The sequence below is a fragment of the Catharus ustulatus genome, chromosome 5 (genome assembly GCF_009819885.2).
Source record: "Catharus ustulatus isolate bCatUst1 chromosome 5, bCatUst1.pri.v2, whole genome shotgun sequence".
In the NCBI taxonomy this organism is placed as follows: Eukaryota; Metazoa; Chordata; class Aves; order Passeriformes; family Turdidae; genus Catharus; species Catharus ustulatus.
The window spans coordinates 14,810,203-14,836,206 of record NC_046225.1 but is presented as its reverse complement, the minus strand read 5'-3'; the positions used below and the strand labels follow the sequence as shown (position 1 = coordinate 14,836,206).

At 39.5% G+C, this 26,004-nt stretch overlaps 1 protein-coding gene across 5 annotated transcripts in view; it reads left to right on the top strand.

Annotated features, from left to right (window-relative positions):
* PTPN13 (protein tyrosine phosphatase non-receptor type 13) overlaps positions 1 to 26,004 on the top strand; it is a 112,812-nt gene that overhangs the window by 29,659 nt on the left and 57,149 nt on the right. For all 5 annotated transcript variants that reach the window (XM_033060192.1, XM_033060193.1, XM_033060189.1 and 2 more), the window contains 5 exons: positions 2,596 to 2,765; positions 8,025 to 8,090; positions 10,690 to 10,875; positions 13,768 to 13,861; positions 25,206 to 25,769. In XM_033060192.1, the coding sequence (XP_032916083.1) occupies positions 2,596 to 2,765; positions 8,025 to 8,090; positions 10,690 to 10,875; positions 13,768 to 13,861; positions 25,206 to 25,769 (1,080 nt within the window). The remainder of the gene's footprint in view (positions 1 to 2,595; positions 2,766 to 8,024; positions 8,091 to 10,689; positions 10,876 to 13,767; positions 13,862 to 25,205; positions 25,770 to 26,004) is intronic.

Sequence of the window (26,004 nt, the reverse complement as noted above, 5' to 3'; positions counted from 1 at the left end):
AGTGGGGGGAAAAAGATCCTGAAGGACTGATTTAAATTGTGACTGTAGCTTGGGAATTCAAAATTACCTGCCATCAATATTGTAAAATAACTCCATTTCAAATATTTGTCTTCATGTCTCTTAGAATGTGGTGGGTCTTTATCTTAGGCTATTTGTATGCTGTTAAAGCACATAAAGGATTTTTTTCCTCTCTCATTTGTTTGGCAGAAGCTCTGCAGCTGAAGATTATTTCTGTTTTTATTGTGTTTAAAGCCAGTTCACTCTCTCACTTTAAGTAAGTCCACGCTATTTATCTCTGTCTTGGCACTGCTAGAAATGCTGTGCTCTCACAAGTGTTTTGTTACTGAGTTGCATAGTTCTAGAGTTAACTCAGAAGGCTGGCAATTCTAGCACAGTTGAAAGCCCATTGGATAGAAAATTGACTAGCAGCCATATCCTGAATTCCAGTGCCTTTGGAAAAAGGGATTTGAAATTTTTTTTTTTCATCATTTTCCTCAGTATTTTCAGGAGTATGTTACTCTTCGTGCTCTTCTAAATTATTCTGAAAGCCTAAACAGAAGATGAAAATACTGGAAAACGTTTCTTGTGTTTTCCTATAGTTGCTGGCTATTTGATGCATTGCATCTTTGCTACCTTTTTACTATGGTGTAAACATATTAGAGTAGTGTTACAAAAACGTATTTCCTTAAGTATATCTGCCTGGTTAGAGATTTGAGATCAGTTATTTTTGTTTATGATGCATGCCTTAAGGAAGGAACTGGAGAATTAATTGTTTTATCCTCATCCTTATAACAGATTAGATTCCCTGGAGTTGTGAAGTAGGCACTATGATCTGCTGTTTTAGTTATGAACTACTGAAAAAGGAAGCTGAGAAAATGCCAGTGAAAGGAGCCTGGCAAAATCAGTCCTTTTTCTAAATTTACTGTTTATCATATTAATTTTACATTACTTCAGGTCATGAAGATTCTTGAGTAGGATGAATGAATTCAGACTCTACACCTGTAATGCTCTAAAGTTTGTTGAAATTAATACTGGGAAGACTTCAGACAAATTGGGAGGATTTAATTGTTTTTAAAACTAAGTCGATTTTTTGTCTTAGTATATTTCAGAGTGTGAGGAGTTTTTATGTATTTTAATATTTGTTATGCAAAATGTTAAATTAAGATCAAAACCTCTACATTTCTTAAGGTTCCCGAGTTGGGACTCATAAGGTGAAATCTTAAAATATTGTAAGATGTTGCTTGTTTAAGGTTTTTACATCCATGGTGAATACACACAGAAGTGCTGCAGAATCTAGTAGTTACCCACAGGACAATTTTTGAAAGTCAAAGACCAACTAAGGTAGTCTTCCTAAAAATGTTTTTGGAAGCTTTGCTACATAATGTAGTATTTTCTTGTTACGTATAGTAGGAATGGCCTGTCCATCTTTGTTTCCTTTTTCAACATCTGAACTTGCTGCCACAACGGTGAACAGCACTTGTTCTGTTTGTTTCAGAGGAAATGGGGTTAGAAAATTGAAGGACTTACTTGGGAGATCCTTTTACACCTGATACCTGCAAGCAGTAATTTAATACATTTCCTAGGAGATTAGAAATATTCTAGATTACAAGATAGTTCAGCAGTCTAGGAATCAGCACTGTAGGAATATCCTGAGCTGGAGAGTGGAAAATGTTAGTGGTGGTGCTAATGGAGGAAATTTTTATTGCTTACTTCATCAAGGAAAAAGGACATATCATCAAATGTGTGCTTCCTCAGATCTTTGATATATTGATATATTGTGTAGCAGAAGACAGAGCTATTGCCTTTTTGCCTATGAAAGACTGAAAGGTAACTTTTGTTTTAACTTAGTAAAACCTCATGCCTCCTTCAGTGTAACTGAGTTGATTCATGTTTGATGTGTAGAAAAAATATTTTGACTTAAGGAAATGGTCTTTTTAAAGTTAGTTAGTTTGACAGCAGTATTATCAGACATCAAAAACCTTGCTGGCAAATTGCATATCTTGGTTATTTTTGGTTCTGCAATTTCAGTGCTTGTGTTGAAATTTTCAGGTATTTGTAGTATTTTTTTGACTTTAGACTAAAAAGACTTCTGTGCCCCGAAGCACTTTTTCTGTTTTGTCCCCTTCTATTAGCCACTCTAATGGGTATTTTCCTTCCCCATTAACTTTGTCTATCTTCCAAACATTGCTGCTGCTGCAGTGCTATGTTAGGATAGGAGCAAACTCCATTCCTATTGAGGAATTAGCATTAATGACATGTGCACTGCAGAAAGGGAACATTTTAAATGTCAACTGTAACATAAATGAAATAACTTCAGGACAGGAGATTATGAGTATTTTAGCAGGCTCTTCCTGAGCTTGCTGGTATGAATACTAGCAAAGAATAGTCATAAAAGATAGATGTTACTCCCCAGTGTGATTAAAATTGAGGTGGTGTTTGTGGTTGTGAAACACCACAGGTGGAAAAGGAAACATGAATCTGTTCCACTAATAGTATGTAGGCTGATAATAAATTAACATCCAGCAAGGGCATCAAATAACATTGCTTCACTTTCAGGGTGATTTATGGGGTTTTTTTCTCCCCTTTCAATTATAGCTGATCCTGCTGCTCTGGGATTCATCGTTTCTCCATGGTCTCTCCTGTTGCTTCCATCTGGCAGTGTGTCATTTACTGATGAAAATGTGTCCCAACAAGACCTGCGAGCATTCACAGCACCAGAGGTTCTGCAGAACCACTCACTGTCATCCCTGTCAGATGTTGAAAAGGTACAGTGCCTCTTCCTTGGCAGACAGCTCTGGTGTTTTGCTGCTGATCCCTTCACAAATGTCCTTTTTGTGTCCCCATGGTTTGTGATTAATGTAATTTGTTTTTGTGGAGGAGGAAAGGGATCCTCCTACTTTGTTTTTGCTACTTAAAGTGGAATAGTTGTATGCAGTTGTGAGGGAGAGTTTCTACAAGCCCTGGCCACATATTTACATACTTGGGCAATGGCTGCACAGATTTTTTCCCACTTCTCCTTTTTAACTCTTACACGAGGGTAAATGTTCAGGTAAGGTTTGTATATGCGATCTCCTCCAGATACATCAAAATGATTCTCTTCTCGACTGTATTCTTGACAAGAATTTGTTATGAATGGTAACACTTTCCCCAGAAAACCATTCCCTTTTCTTAGTCAAAGATATTTAGCTGTGGGAGTCAAAAGGAAGCTGAACTATTTCTAACTCCTTGGCTTCCCTGGATTATAATCCTTAGAGGGAAACTAGCCACAACCAGTGTTGTAATCTGGGAATAATTATGATATTTGGCAGTGTTCCTTCAGGAAGAACAGCTCTTACTCCAGAGGAAAGTGGTATTGGCATCGATTGCTGTTGTGTGCACAAGGACTATTAAAACATTTGTTTCTGTGTTGGATATTTTGTTTCAGCAGCTTTTTGTATATGGTCAGTTTTCTTCAGGGCTATACTACCAAATACTTACTAAAAATCCACATTTACTCCTAAACCCTTTATACATTCTTCTTGTCCTGCATATTGTCAAAATTAATGGTATAGTAAAATATGTTTAGAGTTTTGTCTATGGCAAAACTATAAACAATTAAAAACCTAGGCTGAAAGTTTTAATGGAGAAGTAAAAATAACCGTGACATCAATGAAGACTCAGGTTCAGTTATGGGGGATGCAACTGCCAAGTCCTGTAGTCATACTGTTGGAATTGTTTATTTTCTTTCGAGAGGGACAACACTTTTGAAGACAGTAATGTTACCTCTAGTGCCAAGTCTGAAGTTAATGTACAAGACCAGCCTTTAAAAATGGCAGAAAAAATAGTTCTGAAGTGACAAATTTGTGACCTTTGTCAGAGCTGATTGCACTCTTTGTTCTGTGCCAGTATTCAATATGCTACATTTTTTCTTTTTGAAATAAATGGAGGACTGTTACTATGAAAAACCGTGCTGTGATGTTTCTTAATCTTTAGGAAGGAAACACTCAGAGGGACCTTTGTGGCCTGTAAATTCCAACACAGAGGAGATCAATAAGGGTTGACCAAATGCTGGCACTCTGCACATGTACAGTGCTGATTACAGTAATTTCACGATTATAAGCCGCACCTGATTATAAGCCGCACATTACAATACAGAGTGTGATAAAAGGTATCTATTCTATCACCATCTGTTGAGGGTGGGGGGCAGTGGTCCTTATCTCTGTGGGAGATATTATCTGCTAATGGGCCATCCATCGAAACCAGCAGGGCATTGTTCTTTATCTTTTCACAACCCATCCTTCCTCCAGCCAGTCATTTTCTGCTAATGGCCATTGAGTCCCACTGTGTGACTGATTAAATTACTTCATCCCATTGGAAGTTGCTCCAGCCAGGGGAAAGAGCCCAACATTTCTTACCAAGATAAAAACAGAGCTTTGGGACACTAAGGGAGCCCCTTTCTCCACTGGACTCCAGAGGAAAACCGGATTTCTCCACATCACCACTGGACCTCTGGAGGGAAACTGCACCTACTGCAGGAGCACTGCTCCAACTGAATCACATCTGCCACTGCAGGAGGATGCAACCACCATTTAATGGGACTGCTACCAACACCCTGCCTGACGGGATGTCAGGTTGTACTCTGACTTTGTCAGGGTTTGGAGTTTGTTTCTTTGTAGTACTGTATTTCTATTTTAATTTCCCTAGAAAAGAACTGTTATTCCTAATTCCCATATCTTTGCCTGAAAGCCCCTTGATTTCAAAATTATAATAATTTGGAGGGAGGGGGTTTACATTCTCCATTTCAAAGAGAAGCTCCTGCCTTTCTCAGCAGACGCCTGTCCTCCAAACTAAAACAGCAACTTTTCGTTCTTTGTCCATGTATAAGCCGCACCTGATTATAAGCTGCACTTTGGGTTTGGACAAAATTTTAGTTAAAATGGTGCGGCTTATAATCGTGAAATTACTGTCCTCCAGAGATGATCAGGGCTGTGTGAATTACTTTCTTGGTGTCAGCACAACCTTGCTTGCTGGATGGAAGGTGATCCACTTACAGTAATTTCACGAATACAAGCCGCACTGAGTATAAGCCACATCTCTGGGTGTTGGCAAATATTTCATTTTTTGTCCATAAATAAGCCACACCCGAGTATAAGCCGCTCTGTCGTTCGCAGCAAGGACCCGCATGCAACAAAGTTGCCAAATAGTAACAGAACCGCGGCAGGGCGGGGTTTACTGGCTCGGCTCAAGACTATGCAAACTCGGCCCGCTAGGGGCTGCTGACGGGGCCAGGGGGCCCAGCCAGGCGCTGCCGCTCGGCAGGGCCGCTCGGGGCCGACCACCGCCTCTGGGCTCGCTTGCCCTGGCCCGGCACTGCCCCATGGTGGCAGGCGGGGACGGAGCATCCCCCACTCCCGCTGCGACGGAGGCGGGCAGGGACGGAGCACCCCGCCACCTCTCCGAGCCGCGGCAATGGCGGCGCGGGTCCCCCGCCCTCCCCCCGGGCTGCAGCAATGGCGGTGCGGGGCCCTGCCGTCTCTTCCCTGGGCTGCGGCAGAGGAGGGAAGGAGAGAGCTCTCCCTCCTCTCTCCCCGCCCCCCGTGCTGCCTGCAGGGAGCCAGGCTCCACCCGCGGCGCAAGAGAGTAACAATTTGTAACAATCGCAAAATGCGGCTTTGCAGCTGCTCGGCTCAGCACCCTGGCTGGCACTTCTGAGGTTGTAAATGTCAGAAAATTATTCACATATTAGCCGCTCTTGAGTATAAGCCGCATTTCCGGTTTGGGAGCAAAATCTTAGTCAAAATGGTGCAGCTTGTATTCGTGAAATTACTGTAATTCCTTATGTGGAAGAAGGAAGCTCCCTGAAACATCGCTTTGTACAAAAACTGGTGTCCTTCATTGAGTTTATTACTTGAAATTAGTGGGCTGATAAATAGCTTATATGTGCATCCCTCTTTTTTTGACTACTTCCCTTTGCATTCCTATTAAACTCTGTGTCAGGTGGTACACTGGCTCTTTCTAGGGACTATGTTGACTTTGTGTTTCTTAGATCACAGATGCTTTGCTGACTGGTAACTTTTGACACATTAAAACTTTTTTTTCTTCTATCACAACTGGCTGTAGTTCACTGAATTGATTTACTGGTAATTTTCAGTGTTTTCCTTTTTGATTGTTCTACTAAAAGCTGCTGAAGGCAGAAAAGCACCTTTTTTTAAAGCCTTGTATCAGACAGTGACAGGGTCTTTGTCTTTTCAGTTATGATTGTATTTGCTAATACAAATTAACAGTGCACTCAAGGAGAAATACTAAAAAATAATTGCAGTCAATAAATGAATACCCCTGTGATTCTGAGACACAGTCAGTTTGAATCCAAAATATACCTGAGGTAACTTAAAACTTATTGGGAATAGAGTAACCAAACCATTCAAAATTAGAATGGAGATTGATTTGGGAAATTAACTTCATGTTGATTTGTATACTGTGGAACATATCTAAAGTATCATAGTACAAAATTTAATTGAATTTTTAAATAAATGCTTTTATTTTGAAAGCTGTTTTCAGATAGATTAGTAGAGTAGCAAGTTTTAGTTCAGAGATCTGATTGCACATCTCGTTTTTAGAAGTACTTTTGGGCATGTTGAAGGTTTGGAATCATAGAATGATGGAATACCCTGAATTGAATGGGATCCTCAAGGATCATCAAGTCCAACTCCAGATTCCAAAAAAGGCAACCCAGAAATGTATCTGACCATTTCCAAATTCTTCTTGAACACTGGCAGACTTAGGACTATGACAGTGTCTCCCATTAGAATTAACTAGTTTTATAATAGTCTTTTTAATTGCTGCTGCTGCATTATTGGGGGACTGAAAGAGTTGGAGAACTTCTGTTCTTATTTGGTTGGGGATTTTTCTTGATTGATTTTGTGTCTTTTGTGTTTTGTTGGGTTTTTCTGAGAAGTGTTTATTGAAAGCATATTCACCTTTTTCTGTGTTGCTGTGGTATATCTTGATATGTAAGGAAGACTTGGTAGCTTTTTAGTTGAAAGGGTAATAGATAATAAACCAGAGAGAGAGTTATTTTCTCAGTATTTGAAAAGCAATGTTTCTGATTGGATGGGGCAGTGGTATTAACTTAGAACTGTTGATGCATTTTTCTGACTACTGTCCTAATCCATTCAGATTTTTGTCAATTTATATATCTAGAATGTTTTAGTTGATTAGGCTGACTTATATGAGCTTTTAATTTATGACTGTCCTTGTACTTATTGTTCATTGCCTTCAGAATTATTCAATAAATCTGTAGCTTTAAGTACCATAAATATTACTAATAACATGCTATAAAGAGCCATCACTAGTATATATTACTTACACAGCCCAGAAAAACGGTGCTTTCTTTCTACACTTCCCTGTTTTGTTTTGAGAGTCACCTGGAGAGCCAACATGTGCTTGTGCCCTTAATTCTGAAGTATTTAAAGGTTTTATTCCCTGTACTGATGAGTGCATTATATTGAAGTTATATTAATCGTTAATTATATGTGCAATGGTTAATGGATTTGTACCTTAAAATATCCACTATAGATTGAGGGACTGGTTTAAATGTTTATATTCTTTTATTCATTCCTTCTTTTTCCTTTGGTCCCAATCTTTGTGATCTCATTAGGATAGCCCCCTGCTTCAGTTGTGCTAAGCTCTGCCTTGCCTTCAAACACAAGTTTTAAGGACCCTTGGACACAACCATGCAGTCTTTACCCCACACTAGATTGATTGTATGGATTACATGAGTTTCTGGCTTTGGTGTGAGACGAAAGCTTAAAATTGAACAGGGAAGATGAGGGCACTGGTTACATGCCTTCTGTTTTGTAGCACTAGGATTTGCTTCTCTGAACCTCATGTAAAGGAGAGGTAGGATTTGAAAGACAGCTGAGCACAAATACCAGAAATGTGTTTCTTAGCAAAATGATGTTAAGTTAGTTGCTCTCCTTCAAAACTCTGCTTTGCATTTCCAGTCATGTTCAATGAGTTGACAGATGTCTTGTGTCCTATGGCAGGTCCATATTTATTCTCTTGGTATGGCACTCTTTTGGGGAGCTGACCACGAAGTTCCTCAAAGTCAGGTAAGTTTAGATTTGGTTTTGTTTAATATTGCAACTTCAGACTTGATATCATTTGACTGACTCTGCATTTGAGTTTGCATGGCAGGATGTCATATTGAGGAGTAAGATGCTTTTCCCAGAATTTTACAGGATGGTTCAGATTGGAAAGGACCATAGTGGATCCAACCTCCCTGCCCAAGCAGGGTCATCCCAGAGCACATGGCACAGGATTGAAACCGAATGGTTCAGTGAGGGAGACTCCACAGCTTCTCCAGGCAGTCTGTTCCAGTCACTGCACAGTACAGAAGTGTTTTTTCCCATACTTGGAGCTTTTCCTTGTGAAGTGAGGTGTTGTCTTGCAGAGAGAAGGTGCTGATAGCACATTTCTGTTAGTTTCCATGAAGATACATCTGGGCTAGTCTATCCTGTAATGCCACAGGCTGAAAGACAGTGGTTTAAGCTGCTGACAAAAGAGAAAATAATTTGTTTTGGTTTAGGCTTACATAAAAATAAATATTGAAGTGATATGGTTGTTCTACACATAATAAAGCAACTTGTTCTCTGTGCTGCCATAGCTTCTGTGAGTCTGGATTTGGCACATATAGATGCTTACCTTTCACAATGACCAAGAAAGGCTATGAACTGTTTGGAACAGGGAGTAGACTCTTGCTATTGACTTGTCAGTCAATGCAGACACAGTTGTAGACTGCTTAGAGCTGAGTGTTATTGCTCAATGTGGTTATTTTACACACCCAGCAAAGCTCTTAGACTGTCTTGCCAAAACTGACTGAAGATAAATGTGATTCATTATCTTCCTCGGTGCTCCTTCCCTGCCACCAATTAAACTTTTAGAAATAAATATCTAGAAGAGCGAAAATAAGATGAAATGCTTCTGAAAAAGCTTGGGTATGGGAGAAGCAATTTGTGGTTCGAATTTAGGTTTGTTCCTGGTAGTCAGTGTTATATAGAAGACTAAGGAAGAAAATTTTGAAAGACTTCAGCATTTTAGGCATTCAGTTCCTAATATTTTCTTTAACAGAGTGGTAGTTTAGGATCTCAGTTGTACTTATTTGGAAGTAGCTGCATGAATGCAGTTAAGTGAGGTAAAAAATTTCAAAGCTCTGACTATTTAAGGGTACCTGTTGATAATGCCTACTCTACCTGTCCCAAAATCCCTAAAGTTTTCTTCGATATTAGGGCTTTCCTCTTTCTTTTGTCTCCTGTCTTGTGGAAGAGGAAAGAAGCAGTATTCAACAGTAGTAGGAGAGTGACTTAAAGTAGGTAGGTGTTGAGAGGAATGTAGGCATAAATTTTAGTTCCTGTTTTCTTTGTTTCTTCCTTTGGTGTTAAGAGTGTAGCAACAGATTTTCAGTAACATAGTGGGAAGGCATGTTCTACCTGTTAATAAAACAGTATTTGCCCAAAGACAACATAGTGAGGTATGCCTGGAAGGAATTTGCCTTTGGGATGTTGTCATGTGGATCCTCTGTCCTGTGGAGTTAGTGTTGTCAGAAGGACAGTCTTGTGCATGGCATTACTTTTGTGCATTAATTTGCATGTCCAGGTTTTCCCTTTTTTTAAATTCGTTTTTTGTATTTGTCTGCCTCTGTTTGTTAATGAACTGCTTCTCTGCTGGGAGTGTGGCTGAACATGAGATTCATATCTTATTCACATACATGATTTTTGTGATTAGTGAGAAGTGATAAACAGATAGATGGGGAAAGCCTATATTAATTAAATCGGGGTGGTCCAGAGTGCCTTTTCTATGGCTCACCTTAAGAGTGCTCACACAGGGAAGATTGAAAGATTGCAATTGTTTGAAGCACTCTGTGATGCAAAAAGCTTGACAGTGTTTGTAGTTTGTGGGTAACCACCCACTTTGGGAGAGTTGCAGATCAGAAAGCTGAGGTCCCAGTGCCTGCGGCCCCTGAGAACAAGTGTTATCACTGACTGCTGCATACCCTGGGGAGGAATATTCCAGTACAGTGTGCTGCATTCACTGAATGGGGAGAGCAGAAAGACATCAAGTTTTGTTTGGTTTTTTTTTGGACTGTATAAGTGTTGTCCTGCAGTTACAAAGCCAAGCTTCGTTATCCAGTGGCTTGGTTCCTTTATTTCTTTTTTGTTGATACTCTTTGGTGATACCACTGGAATTTGGGAATGCTTATACATCTGCTGCAAAATATTGGTGAGATGAGGAACTGCAGAAAATGAGCACAGAGGGTTGTGCAAAATTATTGTGATGAGGTTTGAATTTTATACTTGTGAGTGACAGAATGTTCAAAATTAAGGATTAAAAGTTGCTCTGAACCTTCTCCCTTTTACTTTATTTTCATTTATTCATTAAGTGTTTGAGAAAGTCATTGTTCTCCTGACCTTGCAGATCAGGCAGCTTGTTTAGGCCAGATCGTTGTAGAGTAGAAGTTGAATCCAGGGGCTGAACACCTCTCTCCTGTTCTGCAACCACTATTTTTTCACTCCTAGATGGTGATTTTCAAACTGGCACCCAGACCATGTAGGCAATAACTCTCATGAGTATGTTGCTGAGTGTCTTTTTGTTCCTGAGTGTTCCCCAAGTCACTGTTAAAACTGATTCTCCCCTGTTCTTGTTTGTCACTAGCCTATCAAGCTCGGAGACCATCTCAACAGCATACTGCTGGGCATGTGTGAAGATGTCATTTATGCCCGTGTGTCTGTACGGACTGTTCTGGATGCCTGCAGTGCCCACATCAGGAACAGCAACTGTGCCCCTTCTTTCTCATACGTGAAGCAGTTGGTCAGACTGGTTCTGGGAAGCCTGTCTGGGGTAAGTCTGTGTCAGCATTTGAGGAAATAATAGAGGTGAGCAGGAAGAGAGTAGAAGTGCTAATTCAGAGTCACTGTGCAGTCATTCTTCCTCTTGTTTTGGTATGTTGCAATTTTGACAAGGGTGAGTGTTGAAAAGAGGGAACTGCTTCTCTCCCCATGTAGCAGTTTGTGAGCTTGACAGTTCCTCCTGAAACATGCATTCATGAGTTTCTGAGGAGGTCATTTCATGAGCTGTCTTCAATGAAAAAAAGGTAGGGAGAACCAGGAGAACAAGGTGATGAACTGTAGGGCAAGGCTTAGACTTGTTGCTACTTGAAATACTTCAGAAATGATTGCTGTGAGTTTACTTTAACTTGAAGTTTGCTTGACTTTTGGAGAGTTGCTCATTAACAGAAAGAAGGACTATTTAGGCAGTGTGCCAGTTCTTTTGCACTTCTGCTCAGCTCTTGAATATGAGAATTGTGGAGGATTTTATTGTGTGATAATGACCCAACTGTTTTTAGAAGTGAAAGAAATTAAATTAACTCACCTTGCAAAGTTACTACTCCTGATGGGCAACTTCTCTCTTCACCATTACAACATAACTTCAGAATATCTAAATAATTTTAAGTAAATAAAGGAAGACCATAAATTGTCATGGAAATGTCGAATGATTTGGGTTAAAAGGGACCGTAAAGCTCAGATCCAACTTCCCTGCCATGGTCAGGGATACCTTTTGCAAGACCAAATTGTTCAGAGCTCCGTCCAGCCTGGCCTTGAACACTTCCAGGGAAAGGGCATCCCCTGCTTCTCTGGGCAACCTCACCAGTGCCAGTGCCTCACCTCCCTCACAGTAAAGAACTTCTTCCTAGTAGCTAATCTAAATCTACTCTCAGCTTGAAGCCATTTACCTTTGTCCTGTGACTACATGCTCTTGTATATAGTTCCTTTCTATCTTTCTTGTAGGCTCCCTTCAGGTGCTGGAAGGCCACAATTAGGTCAGCCCCAAGCCTTTTCTTCTCCAGCCTGAACAACCCCAGTTCTCTCATAGGAGAGGTGCTCCACCCCTCTAATCAACTTGGTGTCCTTTCTCTGGACTGGCTCCAGCAGGTCCATGTAAAAATTGAGCACAAGAGAGAAATTGCATGAAAAATGTTAAATTTGCTGATGCTTCCTTATTTTTTTCTTTTTAATAAAAAGGTATGATCTAATTGTTAGATAGTTTCTTCATATATCTGGTTTAGAAATGCTTGCAGCAAGCAAGAGATCCCTGCACTTGTATGATATTTGACAGCAGCTGATTATGCCAGGCCTCCAGAAACAGTGCTGAGCCCAAGCTCCACAAAAGCATTGTCTAGTCTGTGAGGTATGTCTGTCAGTCCAGTGCTCCTCACTGTCGTGTCTGAAGTCTTGTAGTTGCCAAGTGGACCTAGTCTGTGGTTAAGTGAAATGAAAGGCTACAGGGCCTTCATCAGTGGTGCTAATGAAATAAGGATCAAAATTTTAAATCAGGCCACAAGCTGTAGAAACAGCCACTCTGGAGAGCGAGTCATTATTCTCCAAGTTGTCAATGGTCATTTCAACTTAGCAAGTTTTCTGCTCTATCTCCTCTTGTACTGATCTAGACCAGCCTATCTAAGACAATAACAGTGCTCCCCAATGCATGTTCTGAAATGCAGTGGAGAGCTGAATCCAGCAAGTATGGATTCCAGGGTGAGATCACCCAATCTCCTGTCCATGTTGTTAATAAAGGAGTGGGACTAGCAGCTATTGCTCATTTCCTCTGCCAGAAACCTTTCTAATTCTGAACGTGTCACTTTGCATGAAGAACAAGGAAAAAACCCAGCTGAATAGCACCAAGAATTAACAGAGCAATGACAGCATAGCTGTGCTGCTAGGTTTTTGTGCACCTTAGCCAGCCATCCCTGCTGGTTTTAATGTTCAGTGCTCTGTATGTGCGTTGGAATTTAATTTAACAAGAAAAGGGTATAAATTTTGTTTTTTCAGTGGCAGAGTACAACTTATTATTCCAAGGTTGGCATGCCTCTAATGTTGATGTGCCTTATCAAAGGCCTTATCTCTGTAACTGGTCATTTACTGGTGTCTGAGAGGTCCCATCTGAGTGTTTTCATTTGCCATGTTAAAATGCTTTATCAAGGGTATTAAGGGTATTACAGCCCCAGGCTGATTCAGTCTGTTTAATGCCAACTGAGTTGTAATTGTGAAGACTGCTTGATTTCTCCTTCCCTCTGCTGTCCAGGTTACACTCTCACTGTATGTAAAGATCTCACTGAGAATGTTTTGTTGTAGCAAATAAACTCTTCTTTGAATGATTGTACATGTGAAAGTTTTTCCTAGGGAAGTAGTGGTTTAAATAAAAAAGGTTAAGTGAAAAGTTAGTGGGAGTAGTTAAGCCTGACACATGAAAGGAATGTGCCTGAGGGGCTGAAGAGACTCCTCACAAATGGGTGCATGTGATTTGACATGTGCAGTAAGTCATGTGAGGGTACAAGACAGCTCTTCCTGTTATGCAGAAAACTCTTGGGTAGAACTAAGCAAGTTCTAGCCATGCTGTAATCATGGAAAGTGGTTTTTGAGGGTTGCTATCCCTTCCGTTTGCTGCAGGGGTAGAATGTATTTAAGTTAGATCCTTGTGAACTTAATTTATTCTTAGTGGACAAAAGGTAGACCAAATGTGTAGTTAAATAATGCACACACTATTTAAATATGGAAAATTCTTGGGGATATTCTCACTGATTAATCAGTTTTTATTAAAAAGTTTGAACTCCCATTCTGCACTTCACTGTTTGACATTGTCTAATATTGTGCATTTACATAAAAGCAATGCTTGTTTCATACTGATATGAGCTCTTCCAACATTTTGACTTGATGTTACTGCCTTTTTTTGCAGATGAATCAGCTGTCTTGTAATGGAGATAGAAAACCGCAGCCAGACAGGAGCCAGGCAATTCGGGAGAGGCTGAGAGGAAAAGGGCTTCCCACAGGTAAGTGCTTCATTGCAGCCCTGGGGAAGACCAAGTTTGGGTGGATTTTGCAAGCAAAGAAGTCAAATAGAGGACTTGCTTACATTCACAGAACTCTGATGGTTCAGTGTCTAGCTAAATGTTGATGATGGTGACAGATGGTGATGGTTTCAAGAAAATATGTCTTTTTTCAGTTCAGTCTTTATGGTAGGAACAGATTTTAAAGGTTCTTGGCCAAATGTTTTGTTTCTGGAGAAACGAGATTTTCAGCTGATGGTTGATCAGCTAGAGGAACAGGAAGCAGCTTTTCCTTATTCCCTCTTTCCTGTGGACTCTGCTCTCTCATTATATCTCTAATGGCACAAAATGTCTCATCCTGTGTCCCAGGGAGTCCTGGACTCTTTTTCCCTGCACACAAAGCTCTTTTGCTGCCTTTTTTTTCCCCTGAAGAGATGTATGTTCCATCGCAGTTCTGCTATGCTTTGACAGTGTGAGGTAGATATGGAGGCCAGGTAGGGTTGTACTTTACTTCAGAGAAGTAAGGAAAGAGGAAACTGGAAGACCAGGGAGGAAACAGCTGTTGCCATTGTGGAGGAAAAAGGATAAAGTGATATAGGTTGATGCTGATGTTTGCCATGATTTTTTTGTTGTTTAGGATCACAGATGATGTTGTTTGTTGGCAGCATCATTGCACTGGGGTTTTCAGACTAGAGGATGTATTCTTCCTAAAGGCTGGTCTCTTGAAGAATTGTGGAGCTGAGCAGGAACATTTTATAAGGCATCAACTTGGACCAGTCTAAGTCATTGCAACCAAGTTATCTTGCTGATGTGCTCGAGTTGCTCCTCTGTTCTTTGGTTTTGTGTCAAGCGACAATGCAGTGAAAAGCAGGAACTGAAATAACCCAAGGAGTTGTCAGTGACAATATGAACTGCAGAAGTTAGACACAAATCTGGCAAGGGATTGGTGGTCATCCTTTTTTTTTTTAATTAGGCTACTGTTTGATATAAAACACTTATGGCAGTGGTTGTCAGCCCCTCCACTACAGCACTATGTGTTCAGGAACAGTTTCTGGTACAAGCTGTTTCTTCATTTTTTGGCACAAATGCACTGTTCTGTCTGCTTTCTTTGGGGCTTTGTTTTCTTACTGGTTCTTTTCTTTTTTTTTTTTTCAGAGTATTTCTATAGCAATAGGGAGATCTTTTAGAAATACAGGGCTTGGGACTGGATCAATTACTTGACTGGATTCATAAACTGTGTAATGTCATTCTTCTCTGAATTTAAGAGCTTTATTAAAATAAATTCTTTCCCTGGTTCCCACTAATTTTAAGGTTTAAACTAGAACCCTATTTTTCTGATTGTTAATTTTTTTATTCTTTAACCCTATGTTTCCCAGTCTCCAGTGTTGTCCAATAGACAGTTTCTTTACAGAGCTTTGTTCTTTTGCCAGTACTATGCTATTCCATATTTTTTTCAAGGATTTTATTTAAACACAATGCCTTCCTACCTCAAGTTTTCCATTTCTATACTCTTTCTGTCACCTATTCAGCTTTTTATTCCATAACCATAGTTAACTGTGTTTTGGTAATGATCAAAATATTTTTAAAGTTTTGGAGATATAGCAGAGTTGTCTTTAAAGTTTAATCAGAGTTTGCTAACACAGTGAGCATATTCTCTTTTTGTTGTTTCTAGTTTTCTGTTCTCTGATACAACTAACCTGTCTCTTGCTGTTTTGTTATTCATTTTCTTAGAAAATTTTAAACTTTTTTGAAATGTTTATGGTCTGAGGGGTTTTGTTTCTCTGTCCATTTGTTTTCCTATCCACAACTTTATTTAAACTTTTTACCAGATTTTTCTTTCTCCTGAAGTAATGCTTGTCCCCAGTGTCTTCATTATATCTTAACAAAAAACCTTTTGTTTTAGGTTCTACTAAATTTTGGAGATTACTGTAGTCACTCCAGCCAATGTCTTCATGGCTTTCTGGGTCAGCACTGGGGTGAATAACATGTAATGTCTGAAACTTTCTCTGAGGATTCTGTCTTTAACTCAGAGGAAGTAGAAGATGATCCAATTGCTGTTTTTAATGTATTTTCTAACTTGAAAAAAATGTCATGGGTAGAATGTTTTTTCCTCTTATTCCTGGAGACTGAGTCCACTTGGCTCAGCTGCTATCAACCACTAAGTTTAACAGAGAGTTTTAAGCAACCTTAGTCAAAATTTCTTTCTGAAAGTAAAGTTCTCTTATTAGGGGACTTCATACCATCTGAAGAGTTCTAATTTAATAGAATCTTTACTCAAATAATACTTGTGAAGTGAGAGAACCTGATAACCCCCAAACTACAAAGTTGGCTGAACAGTCCTCATCCCTCTTCCTGTGAAGCTGAAAGTGCTTGGATGTGCAGAGTGTTATATCTAGTGTGACAGCCCAGGGAATAAATATTTGTGCCTCACTCTTCCAGTGCAAACATTGTATTGCCTGCATAATTCCAAGCCTGGTCTGAAAAGTGCAAGTTATTAATGAGATGAATACCTGATTTTTTCTATTCAAGATGAACTGTCAGTGAGCAAAACTGCTTTTCAGTTGCCTTGTAGGGTTTGTGATATTTTGGTATTATGGTTCTGTCTTTCCCCCATCCCTAGAAGCAGAAAATATTTTTAATGTTTTCTGGTATTTGAGTCTTTATTTTCCTAATTAAAAAAAAAAAAAAATTGAAATCAGTCATTCCTTTGTTTTATGTGTTGCTTGACCTGCTACTCGACCATTTCCAATTTCTCTGTATCACATTATTTACCTATGGAACTCATTCTTCTCCTTTTCCTTAGAAGTTTTGCAACCCTCTTAGCTTTTCCAAAACTTTTCCCAATTCTGCTTCTGTTATCAGTCACTTTGCCTAGCATGCCTTAATAGCACTTTCCTCTCTTTATGTTGACCTTAGATACATTGCTTGATCTCTGTTTTGCTGAGACCTCAAAGGATTGTAAAATACAAAACAGAACCCCTCAAATAAGCAAACCAGTTCTAGCTGTTTTCAGTTCTGTTTTTGCACTGATGCTAAGTACACTGAGTCATCTATTTGGAAGTTAGTGAGGACCCAGTGAAATGGGTGTCTGATATTAGTGGGTGACAGCTTGCATTTGACTCAGGGCAATTCAGTGCTTGTTTTTTAGTTTTTCTGCAGTGGTGTGCTGGTTTGCTGGTGCAGATCCAGTCAATAACAGCCCAGATCAGCTGCCCTGGGGGCACAGCTGTGAATTTCAGGGAAAGTGAGCTATAGATTGTAGTGCTGATTATACAGGTTGATAATCTCCTAGTTTGAGGAGACACAAGTAGAAGGCCAGATGAAGGTTTAAGAAAGATTTTATGGTTAAAGAAAAAGACAACAAAATCAAAACAACTCAGGAAGGCACAAAGTCCTTTTCACCTGATTTGTCACTGTGCTATTCTGCTGCTGTGTGTAGCTGAAATAAACACCTCTTAGTCCAGCTGCAAATTGGCAAATAGTTAGAGGGTCAGTAAGCTGCTAAGAAAGGATTATGATTTTGAGTGCATCTTTGTAAAGAGTTAGAAGTTCAGTGAATCATGTTTTACCCTTTTCTTGGGTTTAACTGCCTCTGAGAACACGTTTTGGGTCAAGGTCAGCACTGGGATGATTGGAGGGGGCAAGGTGAGTGCACATAAGGATGTGTATAGCTTGACTAGTCACTTCCCTAGTGTATTACAAGTGAAGTAAATACAGTGAGCAGAAATCTTTGCTGGAAAGGACTGAAGACTCATCTGGTGTGCACTGAAAGGGTGAAGTTCTGTTGAGTTGTTGTGAAAACCTTAGAATTGATAATGAATAGAGTAGCTGTCACGTAGAGAAAAAAACAGCATAAGGGGCATGGCATTTATTGTGAACTTTAGAGTATTGGAAAGTTACTTGGAGCATGTAACTTAAATTGTGCTAAGTTCATGAGTGTATTAGATGGTTCAGTAGGAGAGATGTGCTTCTAATTGGAGAGTAGCCAACTAATACCTTAGATATTTGCAGTCTTTGAAAAGTGCTATGATTTTTCCTTTGTTTGAATTTCATTATTATTAGGATCAGTTTTCCATACCATGTTAATCCACAATTATAATTGGCAGGGCTTTATTGTTGACTTAGGATAAATGTTTTGGAATTTTTCCACCTCACATGTTTAAATAAAATATTTTGCTCACGTTATGTATCCATATTTTCAGCTATTCATTTCCATTTTTATGTCTTGAAGATAATTATTAAATTAATTAACAGCTTTCTGATAATATTCTCCACTGTTAAATTTATTTCTCATCTCTTTTGTGACTCACTTTCTGTGGCTTAGTGAATGAGTTTTACAGCAGGGCTGACTGCAGAAGTAACTTATTGTAAATTAATATTACAGAATGTTTGCTTTTAGTCAAGTCATATTTGGAACACAGTGTTTAGGAACTGAATTAGCCAGCAGAAGTAAAAGCAGTAAGACCTGTCATGAGTCATCTGAACCAATGAATTACTTAATTTTTGTACTTAAAAACACTTTTGACCTTAAAAGAGTTCTTAAATCAAGAATTACATGTGAAAGTTACTTAATTGGCTTAATAAAGTTCTTTTAGTGTGACAAAAGATGAAGTAACTGGTAAACTCTTCCAAATATAAAGCAAAAATTTTTTCACTATGTTACTCTTTGCCACAAATTATCCTTGAAAAAGATGTGTAGGCTATTTAATGCTCAGTTGAAATCTCCCTTAACTTGCACTTGCCTGGAAACCTGCTTCCCAGCCATCTAATACATGAAATCTTGCACTTTGTGTGTTTATTTGCAAAGTTGCAATTTAAGTTGATGATCCATGAGCACCAAGGACAGACCTTTGCCAGAGATGTTTCATCTTCTAAAGAGATGCAGCTAACAGGTGTCTTAGCTTTCCTGCCATCAGAATCCCTGATTTTAACTTGACTTTTACAATGTGGTAGCCTGGCACAAGTCCAGCTTGTATATTATCATATTACGGTTGTGTTCTGACCTTTTTCTTTACCAAAAATGTGTCACATGAATGAAAGCTTGAAATTAATTTAAAAGATCATTTAAATTCACCTTAACTGCACACAGTAGGAAATATTTGGCAATAGAGGTCAAAATTATGGATGTTGATCAACTCCCTGTTTAATTAGAATGTATGCGCTATCGTGTAACAAAAATGGTAGATGTTGCAAACTGAATGAAAAATGAAGCTAAGTGAAGCTGCTTTTAATTTTAACAATATTCTATATATCAACAAAAAATCTCTCAAATAAATGAAAACATACCCTTTTTGCTTTTGATCCAGGGAAGTTGACTGTGGATTGTTTTAGTTCCTGATCTGGGTGAAAACACAACTTTTAGTCTATAAAGAAATGGTTTATAGTGATGACCTCCATATGTGAACTGAAGTAGCTTAAACATTGTCTTAAGTCCAAACATACAGACTTAAATTATCAAAAACTTCAGCAAAACTTATTTTCATCTACTTGAAAAATTGTCATCTGTAAATATACTATACTTTATTATTATTATTTTATTTTTTTTATTTCCTCTGGCTCCTCAGTTCCAGAAACAAAATAACTGAGTAGGTGGAGAAATAACTTCCAGAGTTCAGCAAAACCAAATGAAAGCCAGATGACTTCTTGTTGAAAGAAAATTTTTAAAAAAATGTATTTTGTCCTTTTTCACTCCAAAAGCCATGCCTGTTTTCTTCCAATAAGTGTTTCTGTTTGCATCTAGCAGTACTGGTTGTTGGCATTGGTAGAGATCTTTCAAATTTAGGTATAGTTTCTCCAGCTATAGGTAGCTTCCATCTTGGTACTATTGGAAATGCTGCCAGAGCAGTGCTGAGGACAAACTGAGAACTTTGAAGATAAAACAAGAGCAGACACAAAGATCAGTGAGGAAACCAATCCAGAGATGCCAAATGCTGTCTCTGTGCAGAAAGGCAGCTGTATCACTGAGCTTCTCCTGGGATACACAAAAATCCAGGAAGGGAGTGGATCTTTTGCCTGCTTGGTTGAGAAATGTACCAACTAAAAACCTGATCCAAAAAGCTGAGTGGAAAAGAGCAGTGCTTGCCTTTTCTTGCAGAGATGCTGAGGAAGGGAAGAGGTAAAAGGTTGCATTTATGGAAGACGAAGTGCTGCTTGGCAAGGCTCACTACCGCAGTTCTGAACAAGATGCCTGGTTTTTGGAGCTGTTTTGTGTTTTTTGATACAAGAGCTGTCAGTCCAAAGCAGAATGCAAATCATTATAGAGAATTTATAACTTGGCCATTGCATGTAGTGCTTTCAACAGTCCTTGTGTCCAGTTCAATTCTTCCTTCACAGAGAATGCATTGTACTTCCGTCTGAAACTTGGATTTTTCTCAATGAGTTAGAAAGGAAAAGAGGGAGTGCCATTCCTAGCAGTCAACCCACAGGTCACATCTGGCTCTGTTGTCTTCTGTTTGGCTTTTAGCCTGCCCCAAAGGGATTGCAAACCCAACTCCTCCATCAACTACCCACTCATATTTTAGAAACTAACCGCATTGTCTGGGGAGAAAGAGGTTTTTTTCTGTTGCTTTGTTTTCTGCACAAAGATGATGTGGGAGATGTTTTTTAAACTCTTGTATAATAATTTCCTCTCTTGAGACCATCCAATCTGGCAGTGATGGTGTGTTCTCATGCACATGTGGGCAGTCTTTCCCTGCTCCCCCCAGACCCTCTCTCTTCCTAATCACCCCCCACTCCCATATGTGTTCATCCACACCTCCCATATGTGTTCATCCACATCCACAAGTCAAAATCCATAATAGAGTTAAAAAGGTGTTCTGTTTTGTGCAAACCAAAGGAATGGGCAGGCAAAAAGTCTTTAAAGAAAACTGAACTGAGTTTAGGCAGCAAAAACAGATACAGTATGTGCTGGTACCAATTGTGTTTGCACTTACTTAACACTGGACTAATTGCCTGTATGATCAAGCTGCTACCCAAGTAATCACAGACAGACTGGATTTAGTTAGACAACAACTCTTTCTCTGAGGAAAATCAACCAGATTACTGTCAGCATGAGTGAAAGACAGTCTGTGAATGACACTGGTGTAAAAGAGAGTGTAGTTGCATTCATAGCTGAAAACACCAAAGGAAGCAGGAAGCAAGATCTATGGTTATTTAGCAAATGCAACAACTGGCAGTTGAAGGTGTGTGGAGAACTAGAGTTTCATTTTAGCACCACAAGGGAATTTAGTCATGAACTCCTGGTGATTAATTGCTACTTTTATTGTATATATTCCCTCACTATACAGTATACATTGGAATCATACAGTTACTGTAATTGCATTTGAATTATTTACAGTAATTATAAATAATTGCACCAATGTAACATCAAGTAGAGGATAAACACCCAAGGGCAATGTGAGGAATCAAGAACCCATAGACTCTTCAGATGAGCAAGGAGGAGAGTTTAGTGCAAAAGAAAAGTAACTGGGGAAGGGAAAGTATTCCTTTTGAAGTAGCTTACATGCTGCAACATCTTAATTGCTAATGGCTTGTTCTATCACCCTCACTGACAGACAGGGAGGCACTTCTCTGTCCTGTTACACACCTGGGTAACTGAAGCCTGGAGTAGCTCTCTGTGGTCTCAGGTGATATAATTAATGTCTTTAGTTGAGCCAAGATACTTGGGATAGGTCTCCAGAGTTTCCATTACAAATACAAACCGTTTTTTTTTTTTAAAGGAAGGTCATAACATGAGTCTTGCATTATAAAGATGTTCCAGTTGTCTTATGCAGGTTCCTTTTGATCAGTGGTTAGACATTTATTCCTTATCTATAGGTTTTTGCTGGTAGTTCTTTCCTTCATTTTTCCACACATTTCATTATTAAAAGCTGGGGGAGGAGGGGGAAAGCTGAAGAATAAACTACATATTGACTTACTGAATTTGGACTTGAGCATGCCATTCAACTGAAAATCCATGTGTTAAAAGAAGGAATATTATACCAGTCTGCTCTGTTTTGGAGGTCTGCTGTTTTCTGGAAGCTGGATACATGAGCCTCATGCTGAAAGAGACTTCCTGCAGTCATTTAAGACTCTTGATGCAAGTAATACTGAGGCAGTGGAGGAAGTCCAGGATTAAAAAAGTGAAAATATCTTAACAATTGATTGTGTGACTTACAAAGTCTGTAATAGTACTTCAAAAAAGGGAGAAGACATGAGGACAGATTTATGTTATTAAAAACCGAAATATTAGCTTGGGCTGATTGCTGGTTGCCTGATCCAATTTTAATGCTGGTATCTGCACTTGAGTTACTTCTGTATTGAGAAGTCTTGCCCTTGATCCTTGGCCTCTGCAGTCTGGTGCTAAAAGCAGTATGCAGTTTTGGCTGGGATAAAGTATAGGTCTGAAAGTTCTCTATTGCTGCTTTTTTTCAGTTTGCCCTCTCAAGATACCCAGGCTGTACACTCCTTGTCCCAAAGTCTCTTCTTTACCCTTCTGTGAGGATGACTTTTAAACAGCTCATGTTGGCACTGTCAGTAAGTTTGGGCAGAGCTTGTTGAAATAATGTAATGTAGAGAGGGATGGGTTTTGCAGAGGTGGGAAAAATTGACAAGGCTGATGAAAAGCAGAAGTGGGAATGGGGAGAGTAATAAAGGACAGATGAAAGACTTCCAAGAGAATTTTACAGTCTCAAGCCTGAATACTGAGGCCAGCTGTAGACTCATTTTGGTACTATGTAAAAATCTCATGCTGACTGCTTAAGTCAATGTGGATCTGAATTAGACCTGTAGAGTGGAAGAAGCAGCATGGAAGTGTAACATGTCCTGCACTGCTTCCCAACAGGGCAGCTCATCTCCTGTCTCATGGTGCAGATGTCTGGTGGAGTGGCAGAGCTGTAGCCATGAGTACTTCCCTAGTCAGTGCCCATGAGACAGTGCTCATGGCCCTCACTTTGTCTTGTGAGAGGAGGCCCAGTGGGTGGCTGATGTGGGGAATAGAGAGCACCTCTTGTGTGCTGAGGCAAAGGAGCTTGAGTCTTCAGTGCCTCTGTGCAAACTGGTATATCCAAGTCCACAGGAACCACAGCTTTGGAGAGGAGGATGCTCCTTCCCCTAGCACTCTTTTGCACTGACAGATGGGCTCTTTCTCTGCAGCTCTCACCAGCACAGAGCAAGACATGACTGTGTCTCTGGGGTGCTGTGGTGAGGGTACCCACAGGTGCTAAAAGTACCTTGTGGCTCTTTCTATTGCATGTGATCCTGCAACAAGATCATGCTTCAGTGTGCAGAGACCTAAATGATCTTTTGAACCAGGAATGCTCTCCTGAGTCATGACCAATGCTGTACCAAGTAATCCTCTGTGCATAGCTGTGGTAGTGTATTGGACTTGCAGCTGTCTGCTTCTCTTGGGTATTTTTCTGCTTTGTTTGCCTTTGTTTTGTTCAGTAAGATCCCTGCATGTAAATACTTTCAATGCTAAAGAAGTGGGTGTTTGGGGTTTTTTTTTACAGTGTATAGAGGAGGTAGTTTTGGTTTTTTTACAACCTAAAATTATCTTGGAACTCTCATTACTGGGGAAGATTCTCAGAACTCCTTTTGATTTGCATTTCTGCTGGCCATCTTAAAAAGCAAACTGCAGTGTTTAGTTTTATCTCACAAATGACTGAGTTAAAATCTTGTCCAGGAATGTTTGTCTTTGGTGCATGTATATGAATGTGAAGTATGTGCTTGCAGAGTGGATAGCATCCCGCTGCTTTAGATGGATAATGGGAACTTCACAATGAACACTTATTTTTAAAAACCTTCTTTGTGTGTGATATTATACATAGTAAACCAGCCTTAGGATGATGTATAGTCTGAGAATAAGGTAATAATGTAATATTTACTTGACCACAAAGATAATTATGTTTAGTTTAGTATTAAAGCTATCTTTGTAAAATATGAAATGAGGCATCAGATCCTTTTAGAAGATTAGTTCATTCTCATTGGCAAAAGTATTTTTTATTTTCTTGGCTAGAGCATGTGGGAATGGTGTGTGATTTCTTACAAGACACCTTTTAGACAATCCAAACTAACATTTTACCACCATGTATTTGTATGGTGGTAGGAAGCAAGGGGCTACTTCGTTGCTTATGGCTTGAGTCTTGCTGGTTTTGATTTTTAGGTAAATATCACAGAAATAAAAACTACAGACTAAAAGCACAGCTCCTCTTGAAGAAGAATATCAGAGTTGAAAGGTGTTTATACCTTTAAAAGTCTTAAGCTTTTAAAGCATTAGTGACTACATTTCCTAACATCCCTAAAGCATTCTGTGAAATTCTGTTTGGAAGGATAGCACTCTAGATAAAGATCATCAGGAGCCTGCTGTGCAAGTGGGGCAGTTAATTTCAATCAATGCAGGCAGGACTATGCAGCATTCTTTAAGAGTAGTAGATACAGCACAGTGATTACTTTGCACTCAGACTGCTTGCTTTTGCAGTGAAATCTTCAAGGCTGCTCCTTCTTAAAGAATGTACATAAAGAGGGAGCTAGCTGTAAAAGGAAGGCATCAATCATATGCCATGCTGACTCCACCTGGCTCAGAACTTCTTGGTCACCGTGATGTATTCTTCAGAGATCCCATATTTCATTGATGTGATTCTACCTTTGGCAGTTTCTCTTATTCTGAAAGTAATTTCATGAGAAGGCAGAGGGAGAAGAGAAACTTCCTAAGTATTGGCAGATCCGTGTATTAGTGAAAGTCAAAGGGTGCGGACTCATACAATCATTTTTACCTTGGATGCTTTGTTAGTTTTGTCTCAGAGTATTCTTTATCAGGAGAGACTGTAGTCATCAACATTAGTCAGTAGAGGAAGATTCAGGATTTTTATAATTCCTAAGCACACAGTCATTCTTTTCTTACTGCTGACTCTATTGTAGGGCATCTGTTAATCTGTAGAACAAACCTGGACTTGTTATTAAAACCTGTAGGCGGTGTATTTGGGTGTGAGTGGAATGACTGATTTCAGATTGATTATTAAGTAGTATTTTTGGTGATAATCCAGGCTATTTTGAAAATGAGACTAATGAGAAAACAACTTTCAGCAATTATGTGATAGTTTGGGGGGTTTTAATGTTAATACTGAATTATAGTAGTTCTTTATATTTTTTTTAGCATTTTAGAAATAAAAGAAATAAAATGGTCATCATGTATGAAGTAGTTCGATTTCTGTCTTTGTTGACTCAGGGAACCCTGGGAGTAGCCTTCTCAATGCTTTGCGTGGTAAAACCAATGCCCAAGCATGTGCTCATCATACACTTTAACTAATTTTTGTTGCACTCCTGTGTATTAGGTAGAAAATTACATGTATGAAATGTCTCCTCATTCCAGGAAAAACATTGGCGGTTGATGCACCTGATGGACACAGAGCTCACTTCTCTCAACAGACCACCCTTAACAAAGGACTTAGCAAGTCTATGGGATTCCTGTCCATTAGAGGAACACGAGATGAGGAAGAGTTTTTCCAGGGCATTTCTGCAGATTACAGTTTGGGTCAGGAAGATGTTTTCTGTCCTCACAGGTGTAAAACCAGTGAGCTTGAGAAAAAAGGTCACCTTCACACAGATGTCCCTCCCAAACGGAAAATATGGGCTTCTTCCACAGATTTGCTTTGCACTACTGACAAGGCAGCTGAGAGGGACCATGCTGGAGGCTCTCACAGGCACAGCCATCAGTGTGAAACATTTACAGTACGGACTTCTACTGCTGCCAGAAACAAGGAAGCAAGATATTCTGATGGGAGCATAGCGCTGGACGTCTTCGGACCACAAAAACTGGACCAAACGCGCCACGTGCCTGAGACATCAACTTCTGCAGCAATATCAAGTGCCTTTGACAGGATAAGAGAGAGGCAAAAGAAGTTGCAGCTTCTGAGGGAAGCTATGAATGTAGAAGGTTAGTGAAGCTTTTTGGTTTTCTGAGTTTTCCAGTCGTCAAACAAAGATTTCTCGTTATGATAAATTTGAGTTCTCTTGTAGCAGCTCTTGAAACAGCTGAGGTCTTAGCTTCATCTTTTTTACATAAAGTGAAGTCATTAGTGCATCTGTTGCCAATGAAGATACATGTGGTTGTCCAGATTGCTTGCTCAGAATAGTTGATCTCTAACCAGTATCAAACTCATCAATTACAA